Below are 24,211 nucleotides of genomic sequence, written 5' to 3' on the forward strand. Positions count from 1 at the left end.
CCCTCCCCGGCTGCAGGGAGCTCCGTCTGCGAAGTTCCTCCCCCCGCAGGGCCTGGGGGCCCCCCGGTGACCCAGACCGACCCCGGTGTTAACTTCCTTTCCGGGTTAGGGTTCCGTCGACGCGGGTGCCCCAAAGCGGTTTCCGCGCCAGTCCCCGGCCGCCCTCGCTGCGCCGAAGGAGCCGCACCGCGGGCGCATTTGGCCTTCCCCCCGGCCCGAGGGCGGGCAGCTCCCCCGAGCCAGCCGCCCCTTGCGCAAGCTCGGGCGGCAGGGACGCCCCCGCCCGCCCCCAGACGCGCCGGTGGTATGAGGCGAACGCCCTGGGCTCCCCTGCTCGCCCCCCGAGGGGACCGCAGCCCGCCTGGCCGGAGCGAGCGCGCGCCCGCCGAGGACCGAGCCGGGGCGGCTGGCGGGAAGGCGCGGCCGCGCGATGCGTCCGGGGGCGCCGCGTCGTCGGCAGCGGGCGAACGGGCCCCTCCTCGGGACCAGCCTCCAGAACAGCCGGCAAGCGGCGCGACGCGCGCGGCCCTGCGTCAGCGGCCCGGGACAAAGATGGCGGCTCGGGCACCGCCCTCTCCCGCCGATTGCGGCTGCGCGCGCGCTGGAAAGGCACCGCCCCTCGCTCCGCGGCGGGCCGGGAGACGGCCGGGAGTCACGTGATCTGCCCCTCCCCGCACGTCCGAATGGCGCCGCCCTCGCCTCGCCGGTGTCCGCCCGACCGCTGAGAGGAGGAGGAGCCCCGCCGGCGCCGCGCAGGTGAGGGCGAGGGCCGCGCCCGGGGGTCCCCTCGCTCCGGGCCCCGCGCCTGCCGGGACGGGCGAGGGGTCCCGGGGGCTGCACCGGCGGCTTTCGCGCTGCGCTTCGCTCGGCGGCGGAGCGGCCCGGCCGGGCGCCCGCCGCTTCCGTTCCTTCCCGCGGGGGCCCGAGCCGTCCGCCCGGGAGGCCCGCGCGGCTTCTCGCCCGGGGGCGCCAGGCGAAGCTGCTGCGCGGACGGCCCTGACGGTCGGGCCCCGGGCGGCGGGGGGGCCGCGGCCTGGACGGGGAGGCCGGAGCCTGGGGCCAGGCCAGCTCCTCGAGCGCCCGGGCCGGGTCCTCGCGGGGGGCAGCGGAGCGCGGCGTCACCCGCGACGCGACGCGCCTCGCCCAGCTCTCTCCCGCTGGCCCTGACGGCTGGCACCGAATCCCCGTTGGCAGCTTGCAAGGTGCCAAAACGCCGAGCGAAGCCGCAGGTTGGCGATGCCTCGGCCGCCTGTTGCTGCTCTGCAATGCTTCGTTTTGGCTCGTGATCTGCCGTCACTTGATAGTCTGGGCAGCCCGGCTCGTTTCCTGCCTTCCGCTGAGCAAGAGGCCAGCTCTCTAATGGCCGGTCCGGGCGCTTTGTTTTCCGGTGCATCTACGGCCTGGGCAGAACCTGACCACCCACAATCCTTAGAGGTGACTGAAGAGGAGGTGCCATGAATGCGAGGGAGTGTGCCAAGGGGAGTCTTCCCAAGTCCTGTTTGGACCTGCTGGCATTCTGCGTACAGATATTCCCTCGCCAGCTCAGGGGTCTGGGCTGCCATCCCAGGACCAGCGTCAGAGCTTCTGCACCGATGGGCAGTTTTGTGATTCCCCGGATTGTTGGGCCCCTGATCAGCCCAGGTGATGAAGAACATCTTCCCTGCTGGGGACACTTCCCAATTTAGAAAAAAAGATGAGGTGGCTATAAATAGGAATGACCTGCTGGGAGATTTTTCTTCTTGCAGTTGGGAATATTGAGCTGTCCACAGTGATTCACTGGGAGAGATCCGAGAAGAACCAAACAAGTGCTGCTCTTCCTGTGTTACTAGCGGCTTGAGGAATTCACGGCCACTTGGGTCATCAGAGCCTCTGGATGTCAGTTACTGGAGAGATGGGCTGGAGGCGGATCTTTCCCCTGCCTTTGCTCATGGGCCTCCTGGAGCTTGGCCAGAGTGGGCCCAAATCGCTGGCCAGGTGACTTGGGTCATTCCAGCAGCAGGACCCGCTTACGCTCTTAGCAGTGAAAGGGATCCCTGGTGTCCACCTGAAAGTCCATGGGAGGGGGGATTGGGGCTGTGGAGCGCTCTCTTCCTGCCCCCACCCTTTTGGCCACTACTCGGTTTGCCAAGTGGTGCTGGCGTTGATTAGCCAAAAGGTCAGAAAACCCCAGAGGCCTGCTGGTGCCCAGACTGTGGTCCCAGCTCCGGAATGCAGGCCGTCCCGCATCCCCCTTGGCCGCCGTGGACAGTGGAAGAGCAGCAGACCCTGAACTGTGGCGCCTTCTCCCTTCCAGCAGCTGTTCTCAGTTTGTCACTGGAAGCACATAAGCAGGTGTGGGGCGGTCGTGTTCAACCTCTGACTATGGAGGGGCCTAATTGGCGTCCTGCACACAAACAGAGAATTCGCTTTTCTCCACAGACTTCATTACTCAAGATTTCCCAGCATGGTTCATGTGTATTTTTCTTCTTAGCCTTTATAGACTGGGAAGCCTATAAGCCTGGTCTGGGGTCCAGATGGAGTAGAGAAATCTGTCTCCTGGGCCCTTCGCAGAGATGTTGAAGGTCAAACCTCCCTGAGCAGATGTAGGTGATTTGTACCTTCCGTTCAGAAATATTTGGGCAAGTGAAATGAATGTTGCAAAGCCTTGGCTGATCCTGTTGACTCATGGGGGATGTGCTGTAATGCAGATATGGCCTTGCTCAGCACGGAGGAAGGAAGTTGGTTCTCCCGGTTTCAGTGGAGGAGGTAGCCAGACATTTTCAAGGAAAACACACTTGGGGCTCGTTTGCCTCTGCAGGAACACAATCTTTCTGTTCTGCTTTCTCAGCTGCTTCCTTGAAAACCAAACCACTCCTTTCTGTGGAAAGTCTTCAGGCTGACTGTTCTTCAGACATGAGTGTGCTTAAATCTGAGCTATTCGAGGGCCTAGCTGCTGTTCCCTGGCCATGGGAACCGGCCTTTCTGCAGGGCCAGGGTATGCCGTGGCCCTGTTGATTTATGTCTGCTTTTCTCTTGGATGTTTTTGCTCTGATTGTGGGTTCAAATCCAGAGTGTTTGTACATGGTCAGCATGGTGACCTATGTGGCCGTGTGATCTTAGATTACCTGCGGTTTTGATGTGGATTTAGTGGGAACGGAATCCAGGCACTATGCAGAGGCTGTACTTAGACCATAATGGTGACGTATGTTATGGGTTAGGTGGACTTGGTTAGAGAGATCGGAGAAGTTTTAAGGAGAGGAAGCCAAGACTGGTCTTCACAGCTGAGCAGCCTTCCTTTGTACATGCAAAGACCCCCCACCCCACCCCAGAAAAGCAGGTGGAGAAGCTGTGAAGCAGAGTGCCCTGCCAGTTATTTTTAAGCCAAGCTCATAGGCACCATGTTTTGCCACATGCCCTGGGTTCCTAAGCATCTATTCCTGTAGCCGTAACTCACAGCAAGAGTTTGATATGGCCCGTGCCCTCCTGTGATTCCTGAGCTTGCACCTGTGACTTTTGCTCCTGATTACTTGCTCTGGGTTGGTTGACCAAGCAAGAGAAGGTCTCTGCAGCTGCCTGAAGACCTCTTCTTTTCCCGCTCCTGGTTCTGCATGGCTGGCTGGGGGCTCACACAGCACAGAAATAGGCCCCTGGCTTCTCCTGCGCACAACTTGCTTGCCTCAGTCTCTTTGATCAGTCGGAAGCATCTTAGTGGCCTCCGATGCGCTTCCACCAGCCAAGCTTCTCCTGGAGTCGCCCGTTCCTCTCTCACCATGCTGTTTCTTGTGCTCAGGATGTGAACAGGGTGGGCGAGGGATTAATGGCACCAGCAGAGCTGGAAAGGCCCACAGGTTGTTGCCAACATTCATGGGCCCTTGGGGTCTTCCAGGGAGCAGCCCTCCTGAAGAGCATGGCTTCCCTGAGTTCACTGGGTGGGCTTCCTTGTCCCAATCTTTCAGGTCCCTGGGACCTCTTTGGGAGATGTCTCATCACTCCTCGTTGGTCTTGGCAGATTTGGAGTGCAGCATCTCCGCATCTCTCCCTTGAAAAAAGGGAGCTCTTTGCAAAATGTAACTGAGAAGGGAACTGTTTTTGACAGTTGAAAACCTACTTAGTGTGTTAAGGATCCCGGCACTTTCGGATAAGCCTGGTGAAGACCCTTCTAGGATGCTGTGGGGCAGCTGGTGGTGTAGATTGAGTGAGCCCTGAGGTTGGAAGCCTTTTCCTGGTGGGACCATAGTGGGGATGGTTTTAGTGGTGTCATTCTCTTGTCTTGCACTGAAACAGCAACATCTGGCACCTTGCCATAAGATTCTGGCAGATTGGCAACGTTCCTTTGGCTCTTTGTCCACGTATCCCACCAAAGAAAGGTTTGGACAGGCTTTTCCGTTGCAAGGCAGCCACCAGCATGCCAGAAGAGAGACCCTGATGAGCTTTTCTCCAGAGGCTTCCTGCCTCCCAGAGCAGGTTCTGTCCAGTGTGGCCAAAAACTTTGAAATCTGCATTGCGGTTTTCAGTCATTCTGAACGATATGCCAGCCCACCAGGACTTGTCCAGCCACCAATGTTGCAAACCAAACCAAATGTCTTTCCTTCGGAGGTCCTGACCAGTGTGTGGAAATTGGCCCTGGAACTGGGGGCAGGAGAGAATCATCTGGGCTCTCTGGGACTTCTGGGCCCAACAGGAGCATTTGCTTTTCAGCTCCACCTCTGCCTGTCTGCCGTCCTGCTGCCCCTCCTTGGCCTCATTTTAAAAGGGTCCCTCTGGAGCAGGCAACATCAGACAACACCTTTGAAAGGGTCGCTGTTCATGGGGAGACGCCCGCTTAGCTGGGGCGTGGGTGAGTTCTGTGCTCGCTCGACCTCTTTGGTTGCCTCTCTGCATGTCAACGCCGCCTTGAACCCGTTCCAGCCTCTGCTGCTGCTACTGCTGATTCCCGGGACTAGAGAAATGCTTCTGCCTGACTTGGGCCCAAATGCTCTCAGTCGGGGGGATAAAGACATAGCCCACAGTGAAGGGTTAGTAGCTAAGAGAACTTGAAAAGGCACCATCAGCTTGGGAGATTACAGGTGGGGGCGTTGCTGAAGAGGACCTCTCTCTCCCCTGAGGGAGTATATGGGTGAATTGTGCAGGGTCAGATCAAATCAATGTTTATTATGGTCATAGACCAGCATACAAAAGAATTCTTGCAACACGTGTTTGGGGAGGGGGGAGGTTATGATGCACCAACTGATTGCAGTGGACTTTGATCTGCTATGAAGTCCTAGAGCTCCTGAGCTTGAAAAGGGTCCTCGGCAAAAATTCTGATTTTCAGGCTCAGGTTCCCTAGATAAATAGGTAGGAAGGTGGGTAGGTAGGTAGGTTTATAATTTCTGTCTGTTTCAAAACCTGTTTACATGAGTGCTACAGAAACACTGCAGCTGTTTGAGTGGGTGGGTCGGTGAGTGAACCACTTCCGATGAAATGCTTTTGGTAGAACACTCCTGTTGTGAAATTGCACTGGAAGTGCAAAGGTTTGCATGTTCTGCTGCCAAGTCACTGCTGATCCAGGCAATGGTGTGAGTTGGCCCTTTAAAAGGAATTTATTGTCTTAAGAGCTCAGCAAGTTAGAGCAGGGAGTCTGGAACCAACTCGGGCAGAGGGGGCACTTCCACCGGGAAGGAGCCACGTTGCCGCCTGAAGGTCCCCGTTGGGAACTGGGGAGCCTCTCTGGACAGTATTTCTGGAGGCAGCCTGCCTTTCCTAGAAACAGGAAGTCCTCGGAAAGGCTCGCTTTCTCCAGAAGGGGCCTGGGGGCTTTTCACGGTGCTCTTTCAGCCTGGGCTGAAGGACCGTTTAACTGTTTCGGTGCTGGACGTCTAGCGGTTTTGGTTTCTGAGTTGGGCTCTTTTCACGTGTGCCGGAAGTCAGGATGTGTCAAAAAGATAAAAGATGAGAAGAGCCACATCTGTCTGGCCTGCGTGGCCGGTGCAGCTTCCTGGCTGGCTCCTCACTGGATTTCATGGCAGAGCATTATGGGTCTTTTTCTGCTGTGCTCCAGAACTGCTTGGCCCAGCCGTGTCCTGCGCCATAAATCCACATGGTGGTGGCTTTACGGGGAGTGATGGAGCATGGGTCTAGGGAGCAGGACTCGCTTTGAACCTGCTTGCCAGCCTGGAGGGGCTGGGGCAGAAAGACGGGGCATTGAATCCCCACTTGCAGCCACACCTTGCTGTTGAAGTGGCTGCTCAGAAGGTGGGTGAGAACTTGAGCGGGTCGCTCTGAGCCCTTCTGCCCCCCGAGCCCATGCCCCCACGTCTCATGCCTCTTCTGCCCCCCTCCTGGTCTTGCAGAGACAATAAGCCCCACAAGTAAAGCGTGCTGATAGCTCTCCCAGTTGCAGGCGACTTTCGTTATTTATGCCTCATAAGTAGCCAAGACAATGTCCCCCCCAGCTATGATGAAATAGTTGTTCCTGGGGAAAGTTCCCCTCCTGGCCGCCTTCTGAGTCTGAAACTCTTCCTGCGAGCGGACCTGCGGCCGGAGTGCTTTGGCTAAAGGGGCTGCTGTGCCAGTTGGTGCTGCGGACCTGGTGTCCAGCCAGGCCTGGGGACGCGGACGCGACGGCCGGTTGTTTTGTGTTTCCCTGTGTCATAACTGCAGTCGGGTCTCTGATAGGCTGAATGTTTGTCTCCTTGGTGAGCTTCGGCAAAGCGTTTCTAATAATCCTCCATAGCAGAAGGCTGCAGTTTTAGGAAGCCGCTACACGCCAATCCTCTGGCGCCAGGTCTCTCCCTTGCCTTACCGCTCACGTGGCCGGCCTGCCCAACTCCCTTCACAGCAGGCTTTCGGGGGGGGGGGTTGCATTATAGGGAACGCTCCCGCTTCCCGCTCACTCCGCTGCACGTTTGACCCTGGGCCTGCAGTCCACCACGCGGGGGCAGCCTTGCATAGTCTTTGGCCCTGCTGCAGAGGACAGGTATTTCCGGGGGGGGGGGGACATGTCATGCTGGGTGGTCGAGAGAACCCAAGTCAGACCAGTGAGTTTGGTTTTGCAGCCTGCCTCATGTTTCGATTCTTTGTCTTGAGGCTGCACCACACTGTCGTAGCAAAGCAGCCCTTGCTCTTTGCTTCTCGTCAGCGAGGAAACCTCTCGGCACGGGCCCGCGTCTTCCCCTAAGATGTTTCCTTTTAAATGCCTCCAAACACGGAAGGGCCTTTATGCTCTTGCATGTCTCCTCTGCGGAAGACCTCTCCCCTCGCCTTGGTGTGCCGTTCGTGTGACTGAAGAGCTGGGGGGCTTTGGTGGAGATGCCTTTGTGTTCTGTCTTGGAAAGCTCCCCGTAGAGCTCATTGAGACAAGCTGGAAAAAACGGCCAAAGAGCTGCACACTTCATATGTGCTGATAAAATTGCCTTCCCCAAACTTAAATACTGTACTTTAAATCACTCTCCCGGATGTGTTGACGATTCAGGGTATCTTTCCCCATCCTACTTTTGCAGAAACAGGTCAGGGCGATGCCATGAGAGAGAGGGGGGTCTAGAGAGAGGGGAAGGGAAGGGAAAACAAGGGTGCTGCACCTCTAGAAGGATGTAGCGGAGCTGGAGAAGGTTCAGAGGAAGACGACTTCCCTCCGGGGAAAGGTTGTGACATTGTAGGATGTTTAGTCTAGAAAGGAGGTGAATGAGAGGGGACATGATGGAGGTGTACAAAATTATGCATGGTATGGATAAAGTGGACAAGGAGAAGCTATTTTCCCCTTCCCAAAATACTAGAACAGAGGTCACCCAATGAAACTGAATCCTGGAAGAATCAGCACAAATGGAAGGATATATACTTTTTTATTTTTTAATGCAACATGTGATTCAACTTGCTGGCTTTCAGCTTGGCTGGCTTTAAACCAGGGTTGGACCAATTAATGGAAGTCCTGGGGATCAGCGGCCCTTACGCTTGCTGGCAGTGGGACTGCCTCTGAAGGCCATCTGCTGGGAGACCAGTGGGCTTCCTGGTGTAGTTGGTGGACCACTGTGAGAACAGGCTGCTGGACGAGATGGGCCAGGGGTCCGATCCAGCAGGTCACAGCTTACGTTCTTACGACCCGTTACGGTGCAAGAAGAAGTGACCTCTGCTTCCCCCGTCGCAGGTCTGGTGCCCTTTGGCCATGAATAATAAGGGCTTCCGGCACGGGAGTTTCCAGGGCAGCAGCAGTGATGAAGACATGGTGGAGGTCGCAGGGGGCATGCTGGATTTCTCCATGGCGGATGATGTTCCTCCTCTGGACAGAGAGATGGTGGAAGGTAACTTGGAGCCCGCTGGCGATGCCTCATTTGCTTCTCCATTTGGGGGCTTTCCGCGGATGCCATGCAGCTGCTCTGGGGTCAGACAAGTCACAGCTGTTGTTTGGAGCAGAAGAGAAACTGAGCATTGCAGTTTGAAATCCTTGTGGGCCTGTTTCAAATGCTGACCAAGCGGAGCAGAGCCGGAGGAGAGAGGTAGAATTTGAAGGCGCTAATGCAGGTTTAGCCTGGGGAATTGCTGTGCGTGTGCCTGAAGGATCGTCTCACGCATAGGATAGAGCAGGTGGTTTCTTGATGTTTTGGGAGGGGGTGGGATGCAAACCCAGTGGTTCCAGTCACAAAGACTCTCTTGAACAGATATTTAGGCAGAGTTCAGGAGGTCACCTAATTAGGAACCTATGCTGGGACTTAGGTAACCTTTTAGCTCCTCTTCAGCTTGAAGATTGGGTGACCTTTATGGCATCATCACCGCCCGCAGGAGAGGTTCAGCCCATTACACCAGTGTGGTTGGCACGAGTGACTTCCCCAGGTGTCTCAACAGTTTTGTTCACCACAAACCACAATGGTGTTGTATTTATGTGTGCGCCAAAGAGCAGCAGGTTCTCCAGAGCCACCCAGAATATTACACAGAGAGATCAAGAGGGAAGTCCTGGACCAGTGCTGCTAAGACGTAGGCTACGCTGGCTCTTCTGGCTTCCCTAGCAGGTGACTCCACACTCTTCCATAGATTCTACCGAACAAATGGAGATAGTCTTTCTGCTGGACTGATTAATGTTAAGAGGATGGAGGAGTGAGCTTTCAGACTAAAATTCAACCGGATGCATTGGAAGCTAAAACCCAGTGGCTGGGTGCCTGCTGCAGGCAGAAGCTTTCTTGTTGGGGTTGATCCTCTAGAGGAATCCACGTAGGCAGAGTTGAGCTGACTGGAGCCCTGATCCCACTCGACATAGGAACAGGTCTTCTGCTCCTAGCAGTCCCAGGCAAGGAGAGATGACGGGTCCATCCCACCAAATGATCTTTTCCTGCCCGCTAGCGTAGGAGTGAGTTTCGGCAAGGAGTGGGGCGGACGTCTGGAGTGAAAATATCTGAGCCTAAATGGGGAGGCATCCTGCCGCCTCTGATGGAAATCACGTGCTCGTGTCTGTTGCGTGAGGACATCCTGAGGCTCGTCTTTGAAGCCCTCAGGATGGCTTCTTACAGGTGCCCGTGGGCTCCAGCGGAAAGGAAAGCTGGAGGTTGGAAGGCGGTGGGGGCGGGGTGGCTGGTTGCCCCCTCTGGGACAAAGGGCCGTCAACAGCCCGGTCTTATTTTAACAACCTGCCCTGGAGGGTGATCTTGGTCTGGCTCCGAGCAAAGTTTGGGCAGGCGCTTGGAGTTTTTCTGTAGCTGTTTTATTGGCCCTCCCCTTCCTCCCTCCCGAAGCTGCTTAAAGATTAACTCTCAGCCCAGCCACCTTCTCATCAAGCGCCTTTGTTCCCCTGGGACTTTGCATTCTGTCCTGTGGTGACAGGGAGGTAAGTGGCGTCTCATGATCCTCTGCAGGTTTCTCCTCGTACAATGGAGGTGGGATGAATGGGGTGAGGCAGGTGATGGACTTCCTGGAGGTGCCTCTCCCTGGCGTGGGGACTTACGAAGACTTCAACACCATTGACTGGGTGCGCGAAAAGTCTCGTGACCGCGACAGGCACCGAGAGGTCAGTCGGGACTTCCAGGGTAGACCTGTTGCCAATGGGAGGGCCGACGCCACGGCCCTTGGGCCCCCGTAGGTGGGGAAGGGGCTTCTGCAGCTTTGTGCAAAGGTCTGTGTTTCAGCGGGAGCAGTATTTTGAATCCCAGAGCGGCCTGGAATCAGAGCTGGGAAAAGGTCGATCTCTCTCTGGCGGTGACCATAAACGCTTCGGAGGCCTGGCCTGCGTCCAAGGAATGTGCTGGGCCGAAAGCAGGCCCGGAGGGAGGGAAGGAGGCCGCCCCCAGTCTCTCCTGGCTTCAGTGCCGCAGCGTGCGTAGGAAGAATGCGGCTTGCTCACTGTCAGCGTGACCCCTTGGAGGAGACCTTTCTCCAGTCATTTCCAGAGCGCTCTGGTCCCAGGGGCTGGGGCAAAGAGCTCCATGCAGCACGGGGCTGGTGAAGAAGACTGCCTCTAAATGCCTCCTCCCTCCCCAGATCGCCAGTAAAAGCAAAGAGTCCACGTGGGCCTTGGTGCACAGCGTCAGTGACGCTTTCTCAGGATGGCTGTTGATGCTGCTCATCGGCTTGTCGGCAGGTGAGGGGCCGGAGCTGCTGGGCAGAAGGGGGGTCTTGGTCGAGCCGCTCCCCTTGTTATGACGTCATCTCTGACCACAGGGGCGTTGGCCGGCCTGATCGACATCACCGCCCACTGGATGACGGACCTGAAGGAGGGGGTCTGCCTGAACGGCTTCTGGTACAACCACGAGCACTGCTGCTGGAGCTCGTCCAAAACAACCTTCCAGGACAGGGACAAGTGCCCGGAATGGAGGACCTGGGCACAGCTGCTGACCGGCAGAGAGGAAGGGGTGCGCATCCGGGTCTGGCTTCCTGGGTGGGAGGGTTGTCTGCTGCTCGAGGTAACAGGCCAGCCCTGCAGAGCAGTCCAGTGAGCCTCACGGGCTGCCCCCCGCTTCTCACCACTGTAGGGAGCCCTGGGCTATGTCCTCAACTACTTCATCTACGTCCTCTGGGCATTGCTCTTCTCCTTCCTGGCCGTGTTGCTTGTCCGGGGCTTTGCTCCATACGCATGTGGCTCAGGGATCCCAGAGGTGAGTCCGTTCTTGGCTCCCCTGTGAGGAAGGGTCTGCTTTTGCTGCAGCACGGCAGGGCCAGGGGCTCTGAACCATTCTGGGGCACTTGCCTTCTTCGTCCCCCCCACTTCCTGTCCTGCCCCAATGATGTCCCTCTCGCCCAGGGACTGTGCTGCTCTCCCGAGGGGTTCTGCACTCTCAGGGTTAGCAATGGAAGTTGATGGGCCCCCAGCCGAACACTTCTCCTCCCCGCCGGGCAGCACCTCCCCTCCAGCAGCTTCGATTGCCTTTCAGATCAAAACCATTCTCAGTGGCTTCATCATCCGAGGTTACCTGGGCAAGTGGACGCTGCTCATCAAGACCGTCACCCTGGTGCTGGCCGTTTCGTCAGGCCTGAGCCTGGGCAAGGAGGGTCCCCTGGTCCACGTCGCCTGCTGCTGCGGCAACATCCTTTGCCACCTCTTCACCAAGTATAGGAAGAACGAGGCCAAACGCCGGGAGGTAAGCTCGGGCCAAGTTCGCTGTTTGGCATAGGCCTGGCACAGGCTCAAGCTGGCTGCCCCTTCCTGCCGAGAAAGCCGAGATGCAAAGAGAAATGGGTGGTTGCATGTGGCCTGTGTTGTCCCGAGGGGCGCTGCTGACGGCTGTCCTCCATCTAGGTGCTATCAGCTGCTGCGGCCGCTGGTGTGTCGGTGGCCTTTGGCGCTCCCATCGGTGGCGTCCTGTTCAGCCTGGAAGAGGTAAGAGGCCTGGGGCTTGCTCTCCACCTTGGCTCTCCTGCTCCCGCACTGCTTTGGTTGCCCAGAACAGCTGTGGGGATGGCAGTCCTTGGGCTGCAGGCGAGCAGGGCCAGGCCGCTGAGTCCGCCCCTCCTCTCTGCCTCGACCTAGGTGAGCTACTACTTTCCCCTCAAGACCCTGTGGCGCTCCTTTTTTGCTGCGCTGGTGGCAGCCTTCACCCTGCGCTCCATCAACCCTTTTGGGAACAGCCGCCTGGTGCTCTTCTACGTGGAGTTCCACAGCCCCTGGCACCTGCTGGAGCTGGCACCTTTCATCCTGCTGGGCATCTTTGGGGGACTCTGGGGGGCCTTCTTCATCCGCAGTAACATCGCCTGGTGCAGGCGGCGCAAGACCAGCCAGCTGGGCCGGTACCCGGTGGTGGAGGTGATGGTGGTCACTGGCCTCACCGCCCTGCTGGCCTTCCCCAATGAGTACACCCGCATGAGCACCAGCGAGCTGATCTCGGAGCTCTTCAATGACTGCAGCCTCCTGGACGCCTCCCAGCTCTGCGACTACCTCAGTGCCTCCAACAGCACCAAGGGGGATGACCTGCCCGACCGGGCCGCTGGCGCTGGCGTCCGCACGGCCATGTGGCAGTTGGTGCTGGCCCTCCTTCTGAAGGTCTTCATCACCATCTTCACCTTCGGCATGAAGGTGAGGTGGGAAGAGTCCTGCAGATCGCCTGAGATTTGCTCTCTGGAGAAGGGCAGGAGGGGGCTGCCGGTTGGGGGGCATGGGCCCCAGCCCCAGTCTCCCTCCTGAGCCACAAAGCTTTGGGGTGCAAAGGCTTGGGGGTTGGAGATATATTCTGATGTCTTGAGACAAGAGTAGCTGGATCTGGTGGCAGAACAGGAGCAGAGGGAGGCGGCAGTTGTCAGACCGCCCCCCCAGGCTCTGCAGGGCCCATCTCCATGCAAGACTCTGTGGAGCATCATATCCAGGAGCACCAGTCTTCCCCCGCTGGCCCAGAAGCTTGAGGTCAGTCCTGCCATTGGAGCTGACCAAGCGGCAGCCCGTTCCGCTCTCCGCCAGCTTTCTCTGGCTGCACTGAGGGGGTTTCTCTTGCAGGTGCCGTCGGGCCTCTTCATCCCCAGCATGGCCGTGGGGGCCATTGCAGGCCGGCTGCTGGGAGTGGGCATGGAGCAGCTGGCCTACTACCATCACGACTGGCCCATCTTCAAGGGCTGGTGCAGCCAGGGCGCCGACTGCATTACGCCCGGCCTCTACGCAATGGTGGGGGCTGCCGCCTGCCTGGGTGAGTAGCTGCCAAGCAGGGTTCGTGCCCAGCTCAAACTTTGGTGCTTTTCCAACTGCCCCAGAGTCCCAGACCGACCAGTCCGCCCCCTCCTGGCCCCCGAATAAACCCTTTGAAGTGGCTGATCTGCTGAGCGTGGTCTGGCAGAGAACGGGGAACACGTGGCTTCCGGCTCATTTTCAAGCCCGCCTTCTTGATACTGGCTTGAACGTGGAGGGAACAGGAATGTCGCAGATACAGCTGCTCTTCCGTGCTGGAACGAAACACTCCTGAGCGCTTTAAAAAAGGCTTTTCTGAGTGACTGTTGGCTGTCGGTTGAGTTCAGCCAGAGAGCAAACAGGAAGGGAACCGGGGAGGCTGAGGAGCTGCTTGACCGAACTCCACCCCTTTGCTCCTTTTCATACAGAAGCCGAGCTCCTGTTAAGAGGGTTTGCAGGAGGGGCCGTTCAGGGGCCGAGGAACCTGCATGCCAGTTGTTTCCCGTTACTGATTTTGATCAATTTAGTTTTGAGAAACATCAACTAGAAGTGCTTTGGCCAGATCTGGCTGCTGGCTGTAGGGAAAGGTCTGACCCCCCCTGGCACCCTCCCAGGTCGCCCTCTGTTAAATCTTTGTTAATCGAAATACAGTGGGGAATTACTGGAAACCCTTTATAGATTTTTTGCTGAAAATGGATAAAAATGAACTGCTGATTTCATGATTTATTGATGAAAAAAGTTTGTCTATGGGAAGAAGGGAACCATGATACGCAATATGGGAGATGGTAATTGCTATGTTTATAACTGCTGCAAAGAAGATTGGAAGTCGCTTCTTTAGGTACCTTTTTCTCGCTTTTTTCTTATTCTTCACTTTTTCTTTTACCCTTTTATAATCTTCTTCTATTTCTTCTTCTGTGCTTTTGTAGTTTTTTCAATCTTTGTAAAATCTTCCTTTAAGAAAAAATATTCATAAAGGAGTACGGCTGGGAATTCAGGACCAGTGGGGCTATTGCCGCTCTTCCTGGCCCATCCTGAGGCTGCCCTCTGAAACAAAGCAGGAGGCTGAAATTACATGCCAGGGTGATCCTTAGAAAGGGCAAGCGTCTTGCTCACATGCCTATTTGGATGTTGCAGGGGGAGTGACACGCATGACGGTTTCCCTGGTGGTCATCATGTTTGAACTCACAGGAGGGCTGGAGTACATTGTGCCCCTGATGGCGGCTGCCATGACCAGCAAATGGGTGGCTGATGCCATTGGCCGGGAGGGCATCTATGATGCCCACATCCGCCTGAACGGCTACCCCTTCCTGGAGGCCAAGGAAGAGTTCACCCACAAGACTCTGGCCATGGATGTCATGAGGCCCCGGCGCAACGACCCCGCCTTGACGGTTCTCACGCAGGACAGCATGACGGTGGAGGACGTGGAGGCCATCATCAACGAGACCACTTACAGCGGCTACCCTGTCGTGGTGTCGAGAGAGTCGCAGCGCCTTGTTGGCTTTGTCCTCCGGCGAGACCTCGTCATCTCCATTGGTGAGCGAGCCGAGAAGTGCCCTGGAAATGCCTGGAGTGGGGTCGCTTCTGTCTCCCGGACACCCAGGAAGGCAGGGTGTGGGCTGGCCTCATCAGTTCTCATCCTCTCCCTTTCTCCCCGCAGAAAGTGCCCGGAAGAAGCAAGAAGGGATTGTCAGCAGCTCGATTATTTATTTCACCGACCACTCCCCCCCGCTGCCTCCCTGCTCCCCCTCCCTGCTCAAGCTGCGCAGCATTCTTGACCTCAGCCCATTCACTGTGACAGACCAAACCCCCATGGAAATTGTGGTGGACATTTTCCGAAAACTTGGGCTACGCCAGTGCCTGGTCACACACAACGGGTGAGAAGGGGAAGGGCCCCTCTGCTGGGCTTTGTCCCTTGCACGATAGGGAACAGCTTGTTGCATCACACTAAACCACGGTTGGTTTGCTTGTTTGGGCTTAGCGTGATGGGAGAACCATGTGTGTCTGGCATATTCATTGACTTGTAGTGAAAGTGCCTGATGTACGCCCAGAGTCGTAACAGGTAGGGGTGGCAGATCAGCAAATAGACTGCATGATCACAAACCATGAGTCCCTGCGTGCCCCACTGTTGTCCAGTGCCAGCCCTGTCCTGTAGCTTTGCAGCATGGCCCCCTCTGGGTTCCCACAGTGCTGGAGGTGAAGCGTCCCCATTCTGTAGCTCTCCCCAATGGGGCAGAATACCCCAGATGCCCACCCAATAAGGACGTGGAAGTGGTTTAGCTGCCCTTGCCCTTCCTGGTCTCTCCCTGGTTTTGAGAATCTCTTTGGAGTTGCTTTAGGACTTCAAGAAAGCGAGACAAGACAACTCATTGGCAATAATGAAAAAATATATTGTATATACAAACGATATGTGTATGATAGCAAACTTCTCTCCACTCCTGGAAGAGCTGACATGGAATTTGGGGGAGTCCAGATTAGTGGCTCTTCAAAATGCTACATTTGAAAGACTCGGACAGGCGCTTCCTCGCCCAGGTCCCAGTTAAGGCTCTGTCCTGATGCGAGGGGCCAGGAAGGGGCTCTAAGGAGCAGGGGCCTTCTGGGGGGATATTTTTCTGGGCCCATAGGGCTGCCATGACTTGCCTCTCCCTCCATCTGGTAGGAACTGGATAGCTGTTCCTCTCATGGGGCGGGGGGTGTTAAAAGGCCCCAGTTGTGGCTGAATCTGAACTTGGGAAGGGAGGAATGTGGTCATTGAGGCAGAAATGGAGCCCTGTTCTCCACTTAGGTCAAGTGTTTATCTTTTTTTTTTCCAGGAAGCTGCTAGGAATTATTACCAAAAAGGATGTATTAAAGCACATAGCACAAATGGCAAACCAGGATCCAGACTCTATATTGTTCAACTGAAGCCTAAGAGGGGCCAGGAGGTTTTCCTCCGCCCCACAGAACTTGGCTGGATGGAACCCTCGAGTTTTGCTTCTCTTTTTACTGAGAATCCAGAGCTGTCTTCAGTTTTCTCCATGTGGAGCAAGCGATAATCATGTTTTATTTTTTTCTACAAGATAACCAATTGCACTATATAATCTGTGGAAATTAATCTTCTCTTGGGAAGGAGAGACTTATCATAGAATTGTTTTGGAGCTGCATTGGGGAGGAGAGTCGACTCCAGAGTAAAAGAAAGGATGTAACTGAATTGGCAGTGGTTGCTTCTTTAGGGGTCGCTCTTGCCTAACCCCACGGACGGGAGGGAGGAAGTGGGGATCTGTATGTGGGTTGGGGAGGTCAGTTTTGGCTGCAGCCTTCCCTCCCCCCTCCCCCCAGTACAAGTGGCTGAAGATCTGGACCTTAGCTATTCATTGGGTCTCAAAGTGGCCCATATTTGGTGTCCCAAACCCATGAATTCTGGGCTTGCTGCTTTGTGACTAGAAAGCCCTTCGCACGTTCTCCAGCCGTGTGAACGCAGGCAGAAGGGAATAGAGTTCGGCTGCTCATTTTCCTTTTATGGCATTTGTTTTTCTGCACCTTCCCAAGTGGGGCTGGATGATCGCGGGCCAACTAGGGGAATCTCCTGCCGTGATTCTCCCGTCTTGCTCCCGGTCTGCTGCCTGCAGGAATAATGTGCTGGCTTGGCCCGGCCCGGCCCAGGGCACCCACCTGGCTTGGGTCTGTCCAGAGGAAGGGCAGCAGCTGCACGGGGGCCTGCCTTCTGCTTTTGGGCGAGATGATGTCTTCCTCCTCTGGGCGGAGATTTGGGCAGGCGGGCGAGAGCAAAGGGAGGAAGTACCCAGGGCCTGGCCGAGTGCGGGGCTCCAGAGGCCCCAGTGGACTTCAGGCTCAGCTGCCCTTCGCCAAACCGGAAGAGCCACGTGGACTCAGCTTCCCAGACAGGTGGGGTTGGATCAGGTCGTGCTAGTTTCTGGCTAGATGGGCCGTGTTCACACAGCACACTACAATGACATGTGGCCGAGTGAAGGAGTCGGGGCTGGGCTTTGAGAGGAGTCGGAAGAGGCCCTGTGGCCGGGGACAGAGTCAAGGGCTGGTGCCTGTTAGAAATCAAGGAGGTTGCCTGTGCTGTGCCCCTGGGCGCGGCAGAGCACCTCATTGCGGTGGTCGCCCTTCCCCAACCTTTCAGTAGTCCTAATGGCAGCCTCCACCCAACACCATCTGATTATTAAATTAATCCCTGGTCGAGGTGCATGCAGTGCACTGAACCGTACGCTGACCAAGTAGGGGTCACGCAAAATGCTAAGCCACAAAAAAATAGCCTAGATAACCCTAATCATGTTGGGTGAATGCAGCCTGGGGAATCCTGCTGAAATTGAATTGCACACAAGCAGAAAAGCCAGATTCCTAACCAAAGTGGCCCAAGGACCCAAGCGCCCGAAGAGCTGTCTTCCCCCAAGAGGGCTCGGGAGGTGTGGTTGGGCTGCCACCCCCATCGCCAAGTGGGCACAGGGACTTGTTGCTCCAGGTCAGCCAACTTCGGCTAGGGCGTGCTGAGTGCAAATGCCAGACGCCATTCAGGGTCACACCCAGCGCGAGTGCAGTGAGAAGACTTGCACAGACGAGGCACTGGGGAGGTGCGGGCCTGTGTCTCCGTGGCAGGTTTGCTTGCTCAGACGACACGCTGACCTACATTCTTGCCCCAGCAGCAAGCTGTGTATTGTGGCCTTGCTCCTGCCACGGGAGCAGCTCAGCTTGCTTGTAAGGCGCACGAGTGGTTAGCTCTGCACACGAGGAATCCATCTCAGTTAGGAACTGGCTGGGTCCTCCGTGGGCACTTGGAAGAGGAGTCCCACGTTCTTCAGCTGGAAGGGGTGGAAGAAAGGGCAGGCGAAGGAAGGGAAGATGGTCGCCTATCGCTAACCAGAAGAGGGGTCCGCAGCAGAAGGCGCTGGAGCACGCTCAGGAGAGCTCAGAAGCAGATAGGCCAGGGGCCAGCTCAGCTTCCTTGCCTTTCTGGCTGCTTTGGCGACATGGCTACCATGGGGCATCTTCCCTTTCGCCTGCTGCTCCCCAGGATGCGCAGCGGAGGCTCACGGCAACCAAGAGCTTTCCTGAAGGGGCTCCAGCAACCTCCCTGTGTCTGCGGAAGGCCTCGTTCACTTTGCCAGCGGGAGGACTGCAGACCCCCCCGGTCCTGCCCCTTGTCTTTGAGGGCTGCTTGGTCACTACCACTAACAGGAGAAGGAACAGCGATATGCGGCACAGGCATCCCCCAGTGGTTCTGCCCGGGGGACCGTGAGGCCCCAAAGCCGGGGTTCCCTGTCTGAGTGCCAATGGGGAACAGTCCCCCAGCGTCACACGTCGAGTCGGAAGGCTCCGAAATAGCTGCCCGCCTCGTCGTCGTAGTTGACATCCAGCGACGAGACGGACACGAAGAGCCTGTCGCCAGCTTTGAGGTCAAAGAGGCCTCCCTGGTAAAGGGCATGGAGCCCATAGGCCGCGTCCTGTGTCCAGCACTTGGTGCCCACGCCCTTCAGCAGGAGGATGGTCTGCCCGTAAGTCCTCTGGAGATTGATGCACTGCACCAGCTGGTGGCTCAGGGAGCGGGCACTGGCATGCTCAGCGGGGTAGCGGAAGTAGATCTGGGTGTAGACGTAGTACTTGCCTGCCTGGCTCACCTGCAGCTGCCCATCCTGGTAGGTGAGGTTCTGAAGGTGCGTGTGCAGGGTCCCAGTGGCCCAGTGGGCGATGGGGTGCTGGCAGGACTGCTGCAGGTCCCAGAATGCTGGTCCCAGGCCTCCTGGGGGGAGCGCCAGAAAGTCATTGTGGGTGGTGGAGCGGATGCGCGGGCAGCCCTGGGCTTCGTGGAGGGGCTGCGTTCGCACGATCCAAGGTAAGGAGCCGAGAAAGACCCATCAGCTTTGCGGGCCTTCCGGGAAATAAGACTGCGCAGACCTCCCTGGGCTGAGCAAGGGCCCTGCTCCAGCCCCTCTCTGGGAACAAGCCCAAGCGAGGCCCAGCCAGGACCCCCCTCCCCTGGGGTTAAGGGAGCCCACCGCCTCTTCTGTCGCTGGGCTGCGGAGGAGTGAGTGGAGGAAGGGTCCAGGAGTGCCGATGAGGCGCATTTGAGCAGCTGCTGCTTGGATCTTGCACAGCCCCGCTGAACCCGCACAGCCCAGCAGCACTCACAACCCCCCAAGTGCAACCCCCAAGCCACGGAAAGGGCCAACTGCCCTGCGGACTCACCTGGCTGGGAAGGCCCCGGCCTCCTGAGAGTGAGATGCGCCAAGGGCCGGCTGCCCGGCTGCCTGCCGCCCAACTGCCGGCTTGGGTTCCTCTGCTTCTCGGAGGCCCTTGCTGCAAACCAAAGGGCCCAGGGCAGCAGAATGGGTGGGGGGCTGCATGCCCCTCTGGGGTTCCGATTCCCATGCTCCCCTGCAGGGACCCCGCTCCAAACAACATGCCCATTATTCTGCCCCCTGACATGTCTTCCTCCCCCTTCAAGGTGCAGTGCAGTCGCCTTGCTCCCCGTTTGCAGACTCACCCGTTGCCGTGCCCCTTCGGATGACATTTTCGGTAACCTGGAAGGGGAGTGAGATGAGGAGACTTCAGGTGAGGGCCCAGCGGTCCCTCCAGCTGGGGTCATTCTGAGCCCCCCCATGGGCCCAGCCTCCCAGTGGAAAGGGGAGGACAAGCAGGAGCCTATTTATAAAGGCGGACTTGGACTGAGCCGAGCCGGGGATCACAGCCGGTGGGCGGAAAGGATGGGCGAGACGAGGATGGGCGAGATGCCCAGACAGAGAGCGAACAACTGCCCGGGCATGTTCCGGAGAGGACTGGCCTGCCCTCCCCCCACGCCCCCCCCCCCCGGGCGCAGCAGGACTGTTCTTCTGCCTCCCAGGCTCCTCGGCAGCCCCGAGGCCTGCACCCTTCGACTGGGCTCCAGACCTTGGGCCCAGGACACAAGAGAAAGACCGAACGCCGGAAAAGGCGGTTCCACGAAGCCGCCCACGCTGGGCTCACCGTGGCAACGTAATCCTTGAGGCTGAGTGCCAGCTTGAAGCACGGCTGGCTGCTCATCAGGTCCTCCAGCTCGGAGAGTTCCTGCAGGCTGTTGAGCAGCCGGAGGCACCTCAGCTCCTCCGAGTGGCCTTGCGCTTGAGCCTTGAGCTGGAGAGGAGGAGGAGGAGGAGGGTCAGGGGAGGGGCCTGAGGCAGTCGCAACTGCCAGGCGGGGAGAGCAGCTCCAGATACCCCGTTCAGACCTGAGCGATGCCAGCCTTGGTGTGAGGCGCCCCTCAGAGAGCAGGGATTGATGTTTATGGCAGAGACCGTTGCTCAGCGGGGCTGGTATTGAGTTGTGGTCCTGGAAGCAGCAAGAGCTGCCCCTGCCATTCCCCCAGGGGGAAGAGGAGGCCTGGGGGGCCTCGAGCCTCCTTCCCCTTGCCATGAACTCCCCCCCGGCCACTGGGGATGCCAGCCCACCGCAGATGGAAAAGGTGGTTTGGTCAAGCTGACAGAGGGGAAGGCAGCCAAGGCCTGTGAGCACCAACCCAAATGCTCCAGTGGTGACTCACTCCAGTTGGCACGCTGGGCACCCACTTTGAAGACCAGGAACTGGGTCAGGTGTTGAGGAATCAGAACAGCTACACACAGCACGGTGCAAGCCAGCGGGCTGCGCGCACAACTGCTGCCGGGCTCTGGCGATGCCAGGTCAGTACACTGTCTTAGGGCCAGAGCTCCTGCAGGAACCCCCACAGGCAATCAAGGGGACCCCAGAGCCCCTGGGGGCTCCCCCAAAGAAAGGTAAGGACTGCCTGGCCCAGCAGCCTATCCCCACCAAGTGACGGGGGGCACAGGGGGAAGGAGAACCCCTTTTTCCCATGGCAGGATGCTTCCTAACTCTTTAGCAGATGCGGGGCTTGTGTTTAACCCCCAAGTGCACCGAGGTACATGAGGCCACAGCAAACCATGAATGCCCTTCCTGGTTCCACTTAGCAGAGGGTGGGGGAATGCCACCCTTGATCTGCAACACCTTGGCTGGCCAGCAAGGCTAGGAGTGCCCAACAGCCATAGACCAAGTGGGAGGCTTTCCACAGGCCTTATGAGGAGCACATCAGAGAGGCTTTCCTACCAGCGCAGGCTCCCTGTATGTTCTGTGCAGTCTCAAAGAATTGGAATGGCAATTAAGAGAAAATGAAACCCAAACTGAGCCTCGAAGTTGCTAAATTCAGGAAACCTTGGCCGCGCCCATCCTTCCCTCATCACAAAACAAGCACGCAAACCTCTTGCCAGCTGATTGATAGTGGGGATTAAGAGCTGGGCAGAAAAGGCCTGACAGATGGCCGTAAACCTTGTGAACAAAGGCCCTGTGACGCTAGCACAGCTGCTGTTGAAGCAATTTTCTCATTCGGAAGGTCTGTAAAAGTTTTAATGGCTGATTCTAAGAAGTGACAAGGAAATGCTTTTCCCAGCAAGGTTAATCATTGTACTGAAAGTTTCCCTCCGAGTCGGAGCAACACCCAGAGGTCCCAATACAGTGGCCGTCTGCTGGCTCATTGGCTCAAGAGAAGACTTGCTTCTGGCCTCCCGCTTGCCCCAACGTGGCCACCTCTGAAAACCATGGCCCCACATTCAGGCTGTCTGATGTTACCAGCTGAGCATCTCGTGGAAGCGAGGCCCTGAGTGTGTGGCTCTCATCACTCCAAGCCTGACCAGAAAACCCCCAAGGAGGCTGCAGCAAATGCTCCGGTTGCCCCATGGACAGTCCTCAGCCCTGCTCCAATTTTCGCTGCCCCCACCCCCGGGCTCCCACCTCCACACTGCCAAGACACAGAACTGGTCTGCTCCTCCCGGCAGTGGAAATCTCAGTCGGGCCTGCAGGCTGCAGCATCAACCAGTGGAGGAGTGAGCAGACGCAGCTCATGCCCCCTCCCTCCCTCCCTCTTAATGGAGCTCAGGGAAGCCCCCCACCACTTCTCCACCCACATGTCAGTTGGGCCTTCTTGACCAGGGTGTAGATCTGTGTTGCTAAGGGACTAGGCCAAGTCTCTCTTAGTTTTGCAGGGGAACCTACACCCATGTTGCTTCCAACAGCCCAGGATCAGGCTAGAAGCATATCATGGAGGCAGTGGAAGGGACTCACTCCTGGGGCTGTGCAAGCCAAGGAAGGGATCGTTCATGACCCATCCTCTGCCTTGCCCCTGGAGCTGCCTGCCCATGCTTGTCAGCGCTCCCTTGCACTCTGATTAGCTTGGAGTTACAGAATAGATTGGGGGGGCCAGTAGCCACGGAGCCCAACCCCTGCTCAGGGCAGGAATCCATCTTAAAGCATCCCAAACAGCTGGGCTGGAGGAGCACATCTAGCAAAGGGAACCCACCACTTCTGGCTCGTTGTTCCAGCCAAATGGTTCTTACACCATTAGGAATTCTTTTCTGACATCCGTCTGTTGTTTCTCTGTCTCTCCCGCTCCGGGATGAAAGAGAAAGAGAACAGGTCTTGACCTTCTCCCTGTGACCTCTCTAAGGTATCCGAAGAGGACTATTATATCTCCGCCCCGCCCCCAGGCATCATTTTTCAAGGCGGAACAGGCCCAGCTCCTCCTCCTCTCCTCTCCGCAGACCTCCATTTCCACCCTCCTGATTGTCTTCATTGCCCTGCTGAGCGTGGAAGGGGAAGGGGTGGGCTCCAACCAAAGCAGAGTAAATGAAGCAACTGCTTTACATAATTGGAAATTATGTTTCTGTTACTACAGTCCAACCGCTTTTGCCTCTTCTTCACAGCCACGTCACCCTGCTGGCTCACATTCAGTTGGCAGCCAACTGCGGTGCCAAGAACTTTCCCCAAGTCTTGTTACCGAGCCTGGTGTTCCCCCACCTACTTGCTGTGTTTGATTGTTGTGTCCTAGAGGAAGAACTTTGCACTTCTCTCTGTGAGCTTTCACTCTGTGGCTTTGGCTAACCTATCAGGATCATTTCTAGGGTCCTAGCAGCTCACTGGAGTCTATGCCAGCCGTAGATTTGATCAGCAGCCCCACCTTCCAACTTGTTAGTAAAAACTACTGAAGAGGATAGGAGTAATTCCTCCGCTATTCAGTCTGTTCCACTAGCCTATGCACCCCTCAGTCCCCATGTCACCCAGCTCATACTTCAGAGGGTAGAATCAGCATAGCCTGGAGCACCTGGGCAAATCAGGTGCTCCAAAATCAGGAAAGGTCTACAGCATCTCTGGACAGAACTGAGCGACTGAAACACGCCAAAGTGGGTCTGGCAGGATCTGTTCGAGACACATCCGGTCTGGAGTCTGGTTCCTATCCCAAAGTTTTGCACGTCCGAACCCTAAAAGCTGCTCAAGCACGGATGCCCGGAAATCCTCAGAACGAAGCGAAGCCCGAACCCGCCTTCTGCCGCGCTTCGTCCCCTCCTGCAGCTGAGTAACCTGGCGTCCCGCCCCACCCCGCCAGCCCCAGGGCTCTTCGGGGGAGGGCGGCTCCGCTCCCCTCTCTGCTGGCGTGACTGCCCGCCTCTCTCCCGCCCCGTCTTGTTGCCGCCCGCCACGCCGCGCAGCGCCGCGCCGCGCTTTCGCCCGGAGCCCGTCGCCCCGCCGCCGCCGCCGCGGGGCCCGGGAGAGGGGCGCCATCGGGGTCCCGGTGCCGGAGACCTCCGGCCCAGGGACTTCCGAAGGCTCCGTTCGGCCGGCTGGGCGGCTCCCGTCGAACTCCTGCGGCCGCTCCAGCTCCGGAGCAAGTCAGCAGCGGCCGCCGGCCCGGCCCGAGCCGGCCCTTTGTTCCGCCGACGGCCGGCCGGAGCGCCCCCCGCCCCGCCTGCCTACCTTGGCGATAGACATGGTGAAGTAGACGAAGAGGCCGGTGGCCGAGGCGATCTGCAAGGCCACGATGCCCATGGCGGCCACGGCCAGCCAGACCGGGCTGCAGCGCTTTCGGCGGCGGCGCTTCTCGGGGCGGGCGGGCGGCTCGCCCTCGGCGCCGCTCGGGGTGCCCAGCATGCAGGCGGCCGAGTCGCTGCTGTCCGAGCGGAAGTACTGCTGGCCCGCGGGGGTTGCCGCTGGGGCCAGGTCGGCGCCGCTCCACGGAGCCATGCGGGGGACGGAGCGGGACGGGACGGGACGGGACGGGACGGGACGGGAAGGCGCGAGCGCAGCTCCGGCCGCGGAGGCGCTCGCCCGGTGGGCGAGGGGTGGCTTCGCTCTCTGGCGCTTCCTCCGCAGGGCGCGGGGAGGTTGTTTGGC

The 24,211-nt window shown here is 57.8% G+C and overlaps 2 protein-coding genes across 5 annotated transcripts; one reads left to right on the forward strand and one right to left on the reverse strand.

Annotated features, from left to right (window-relative positions):
* The first annotated feature begins 618 nt into the window (after positions 1 to 618).
* On the forward strand, positions 619 to 16,211 carry CLCN5 (Cl-/H+ antiporter 5). Of its 3 annotated transcripts, none has more exons than XM_088151719.1 (13): positions 619 to 756; positions 8,099 to 8,252; positions 9,795 to 9,946; positions 10,417 to 10,516; positions 10,597 to 10,787; positions 10,908 to 11,030; positions 11,307 to 11,513; positions 11,672 to 11,752; positions 11,903 to 12,445; positions 12,860 to 13,046; positions 14,159 to 14,557; positions 14,682 to 14,898; positions 15,835 to 16,211. In XM_088151719.1, the coding sequence occupies exons 2-13, from the start codon at positions 8,117 to 8,119 to the stop codon at positions 15,923 to 15,925; spliced, it is 2,427 nt and encodes an 808-aa protein (XP_088007845.1). In that variant the 5' UTR covers positions 619 to 756; positions 8,099 to 8,116; the 3' UTR covers positions 15,926 to 16,211. The 3 variants fall into 3 exon arrangements, with proteins under 3 accessions (XP_088007845.1, XP_088007846.1, XP_007442301.1); XM_088151720.1 differs by lacking the exon at positions 619 to 756 and adding an exon at positions 789 to 1,641; XM_007442239.4 differs by lacking the exon at positions 619 to 756 and adding an exon at positions 2,374 to 2,582.
* Positions 15,803 to 24,211, reverse strand: LOC103057789 (tumor necrosis factor ligand superfamily member 10-like). Of its 2 annotated transcripts, XM_088151721.1 has the most exons (5): positions 23,795 to 24,211; positions 19,988 to 20,134; positions 19,509 to 19,545; positions 19,211 to 19,321; positions 15,803 to 18,764 (listed from the first exon to the last, which is right to left on the reverse strand). In XM_088151721.1, exons 1-5 carry the CDS (start codon positions 24,059 to 24,061, stop codon positions 18,319 to 18,321), a joined length of 1,008 nt encoding a protein of 335 aa, XP_088007847.1. In that variant the 5' UTR covers positions 24,062 to 24,211; the 3' UTR covers positions 15,803 to 18,318. The 2 variants fall into 2 exon arrangements, with proteins under 2 accessions (XP_088007847.1, XP_007442302.1); XM_007442240.4 differs by lacking the exon at positions 23,795 to 24,211 and having other exon boundaries at positions 19,988 to 21,884.

This window comes from Python bivittatus, unplaced genomic scaffold (genome assembly GCF_059951505.1).
Source record: "Python bivittatus isolate LINGU-HERP-01145 unplaced genomic scaffold, Pbiv_v1 ctg000670_np1212, whole genome shotgun sequence".
Lineage (NCBI taxonomy): Eukaryota > Metazoa > Chordata > Lepidosauria > Squamata > Pythonidae > Python > Python bivittatus.

Excerpts from the sequence above, each read along its gene's own strand:
- CLCN5 (XM_088151719.1), top strand. The coding sequence starts at position 8,117 with ATGAATAATAAGGGCTTCCGGCACGGGAGTTTCCAGGGCAGCAGCAGT. Across the intron at positions 8,253-9,794 it reads GGACAGAGAGATGGTGGAAG|GTTTCTCCTCGTACAATGGA; the intron begins GTAACTTGGAGC and ends GATCCTCTGCAG. Across the intron at positions 10,517-10,596 it reads GCTCATCGGCTTGTCGGCAG|GGGCGTTGGCCGGCCTGATC; the intron begins GTGAGGGGCCGG and ends CTCTGACCACAG.
- LOC103057789 (XM_007442240.4), bottom strand. The coding sequence starts at position 20,413 with ATGGCAAGGGGAAGGAGGCTCGAGGCCCCCCAGGCCTCCTCTTCCCCC. Across the intron at positions 19,546-19,987 it reads TCAAGGATTACGTTGCCACG|GTTACCGAAAATGTCATCCG; the intron begins GTGAGCCCAGCG and ends CTCCCCTTCCAG. Across the intron at positions 18,765-19,210 it reads GCCGGGGCCTTCCCAGCCAG|GAGGCCTGGGACCAGCATTC; the intron begins GTGAGTCCGCAG and ends CGCTCCCCCCAG.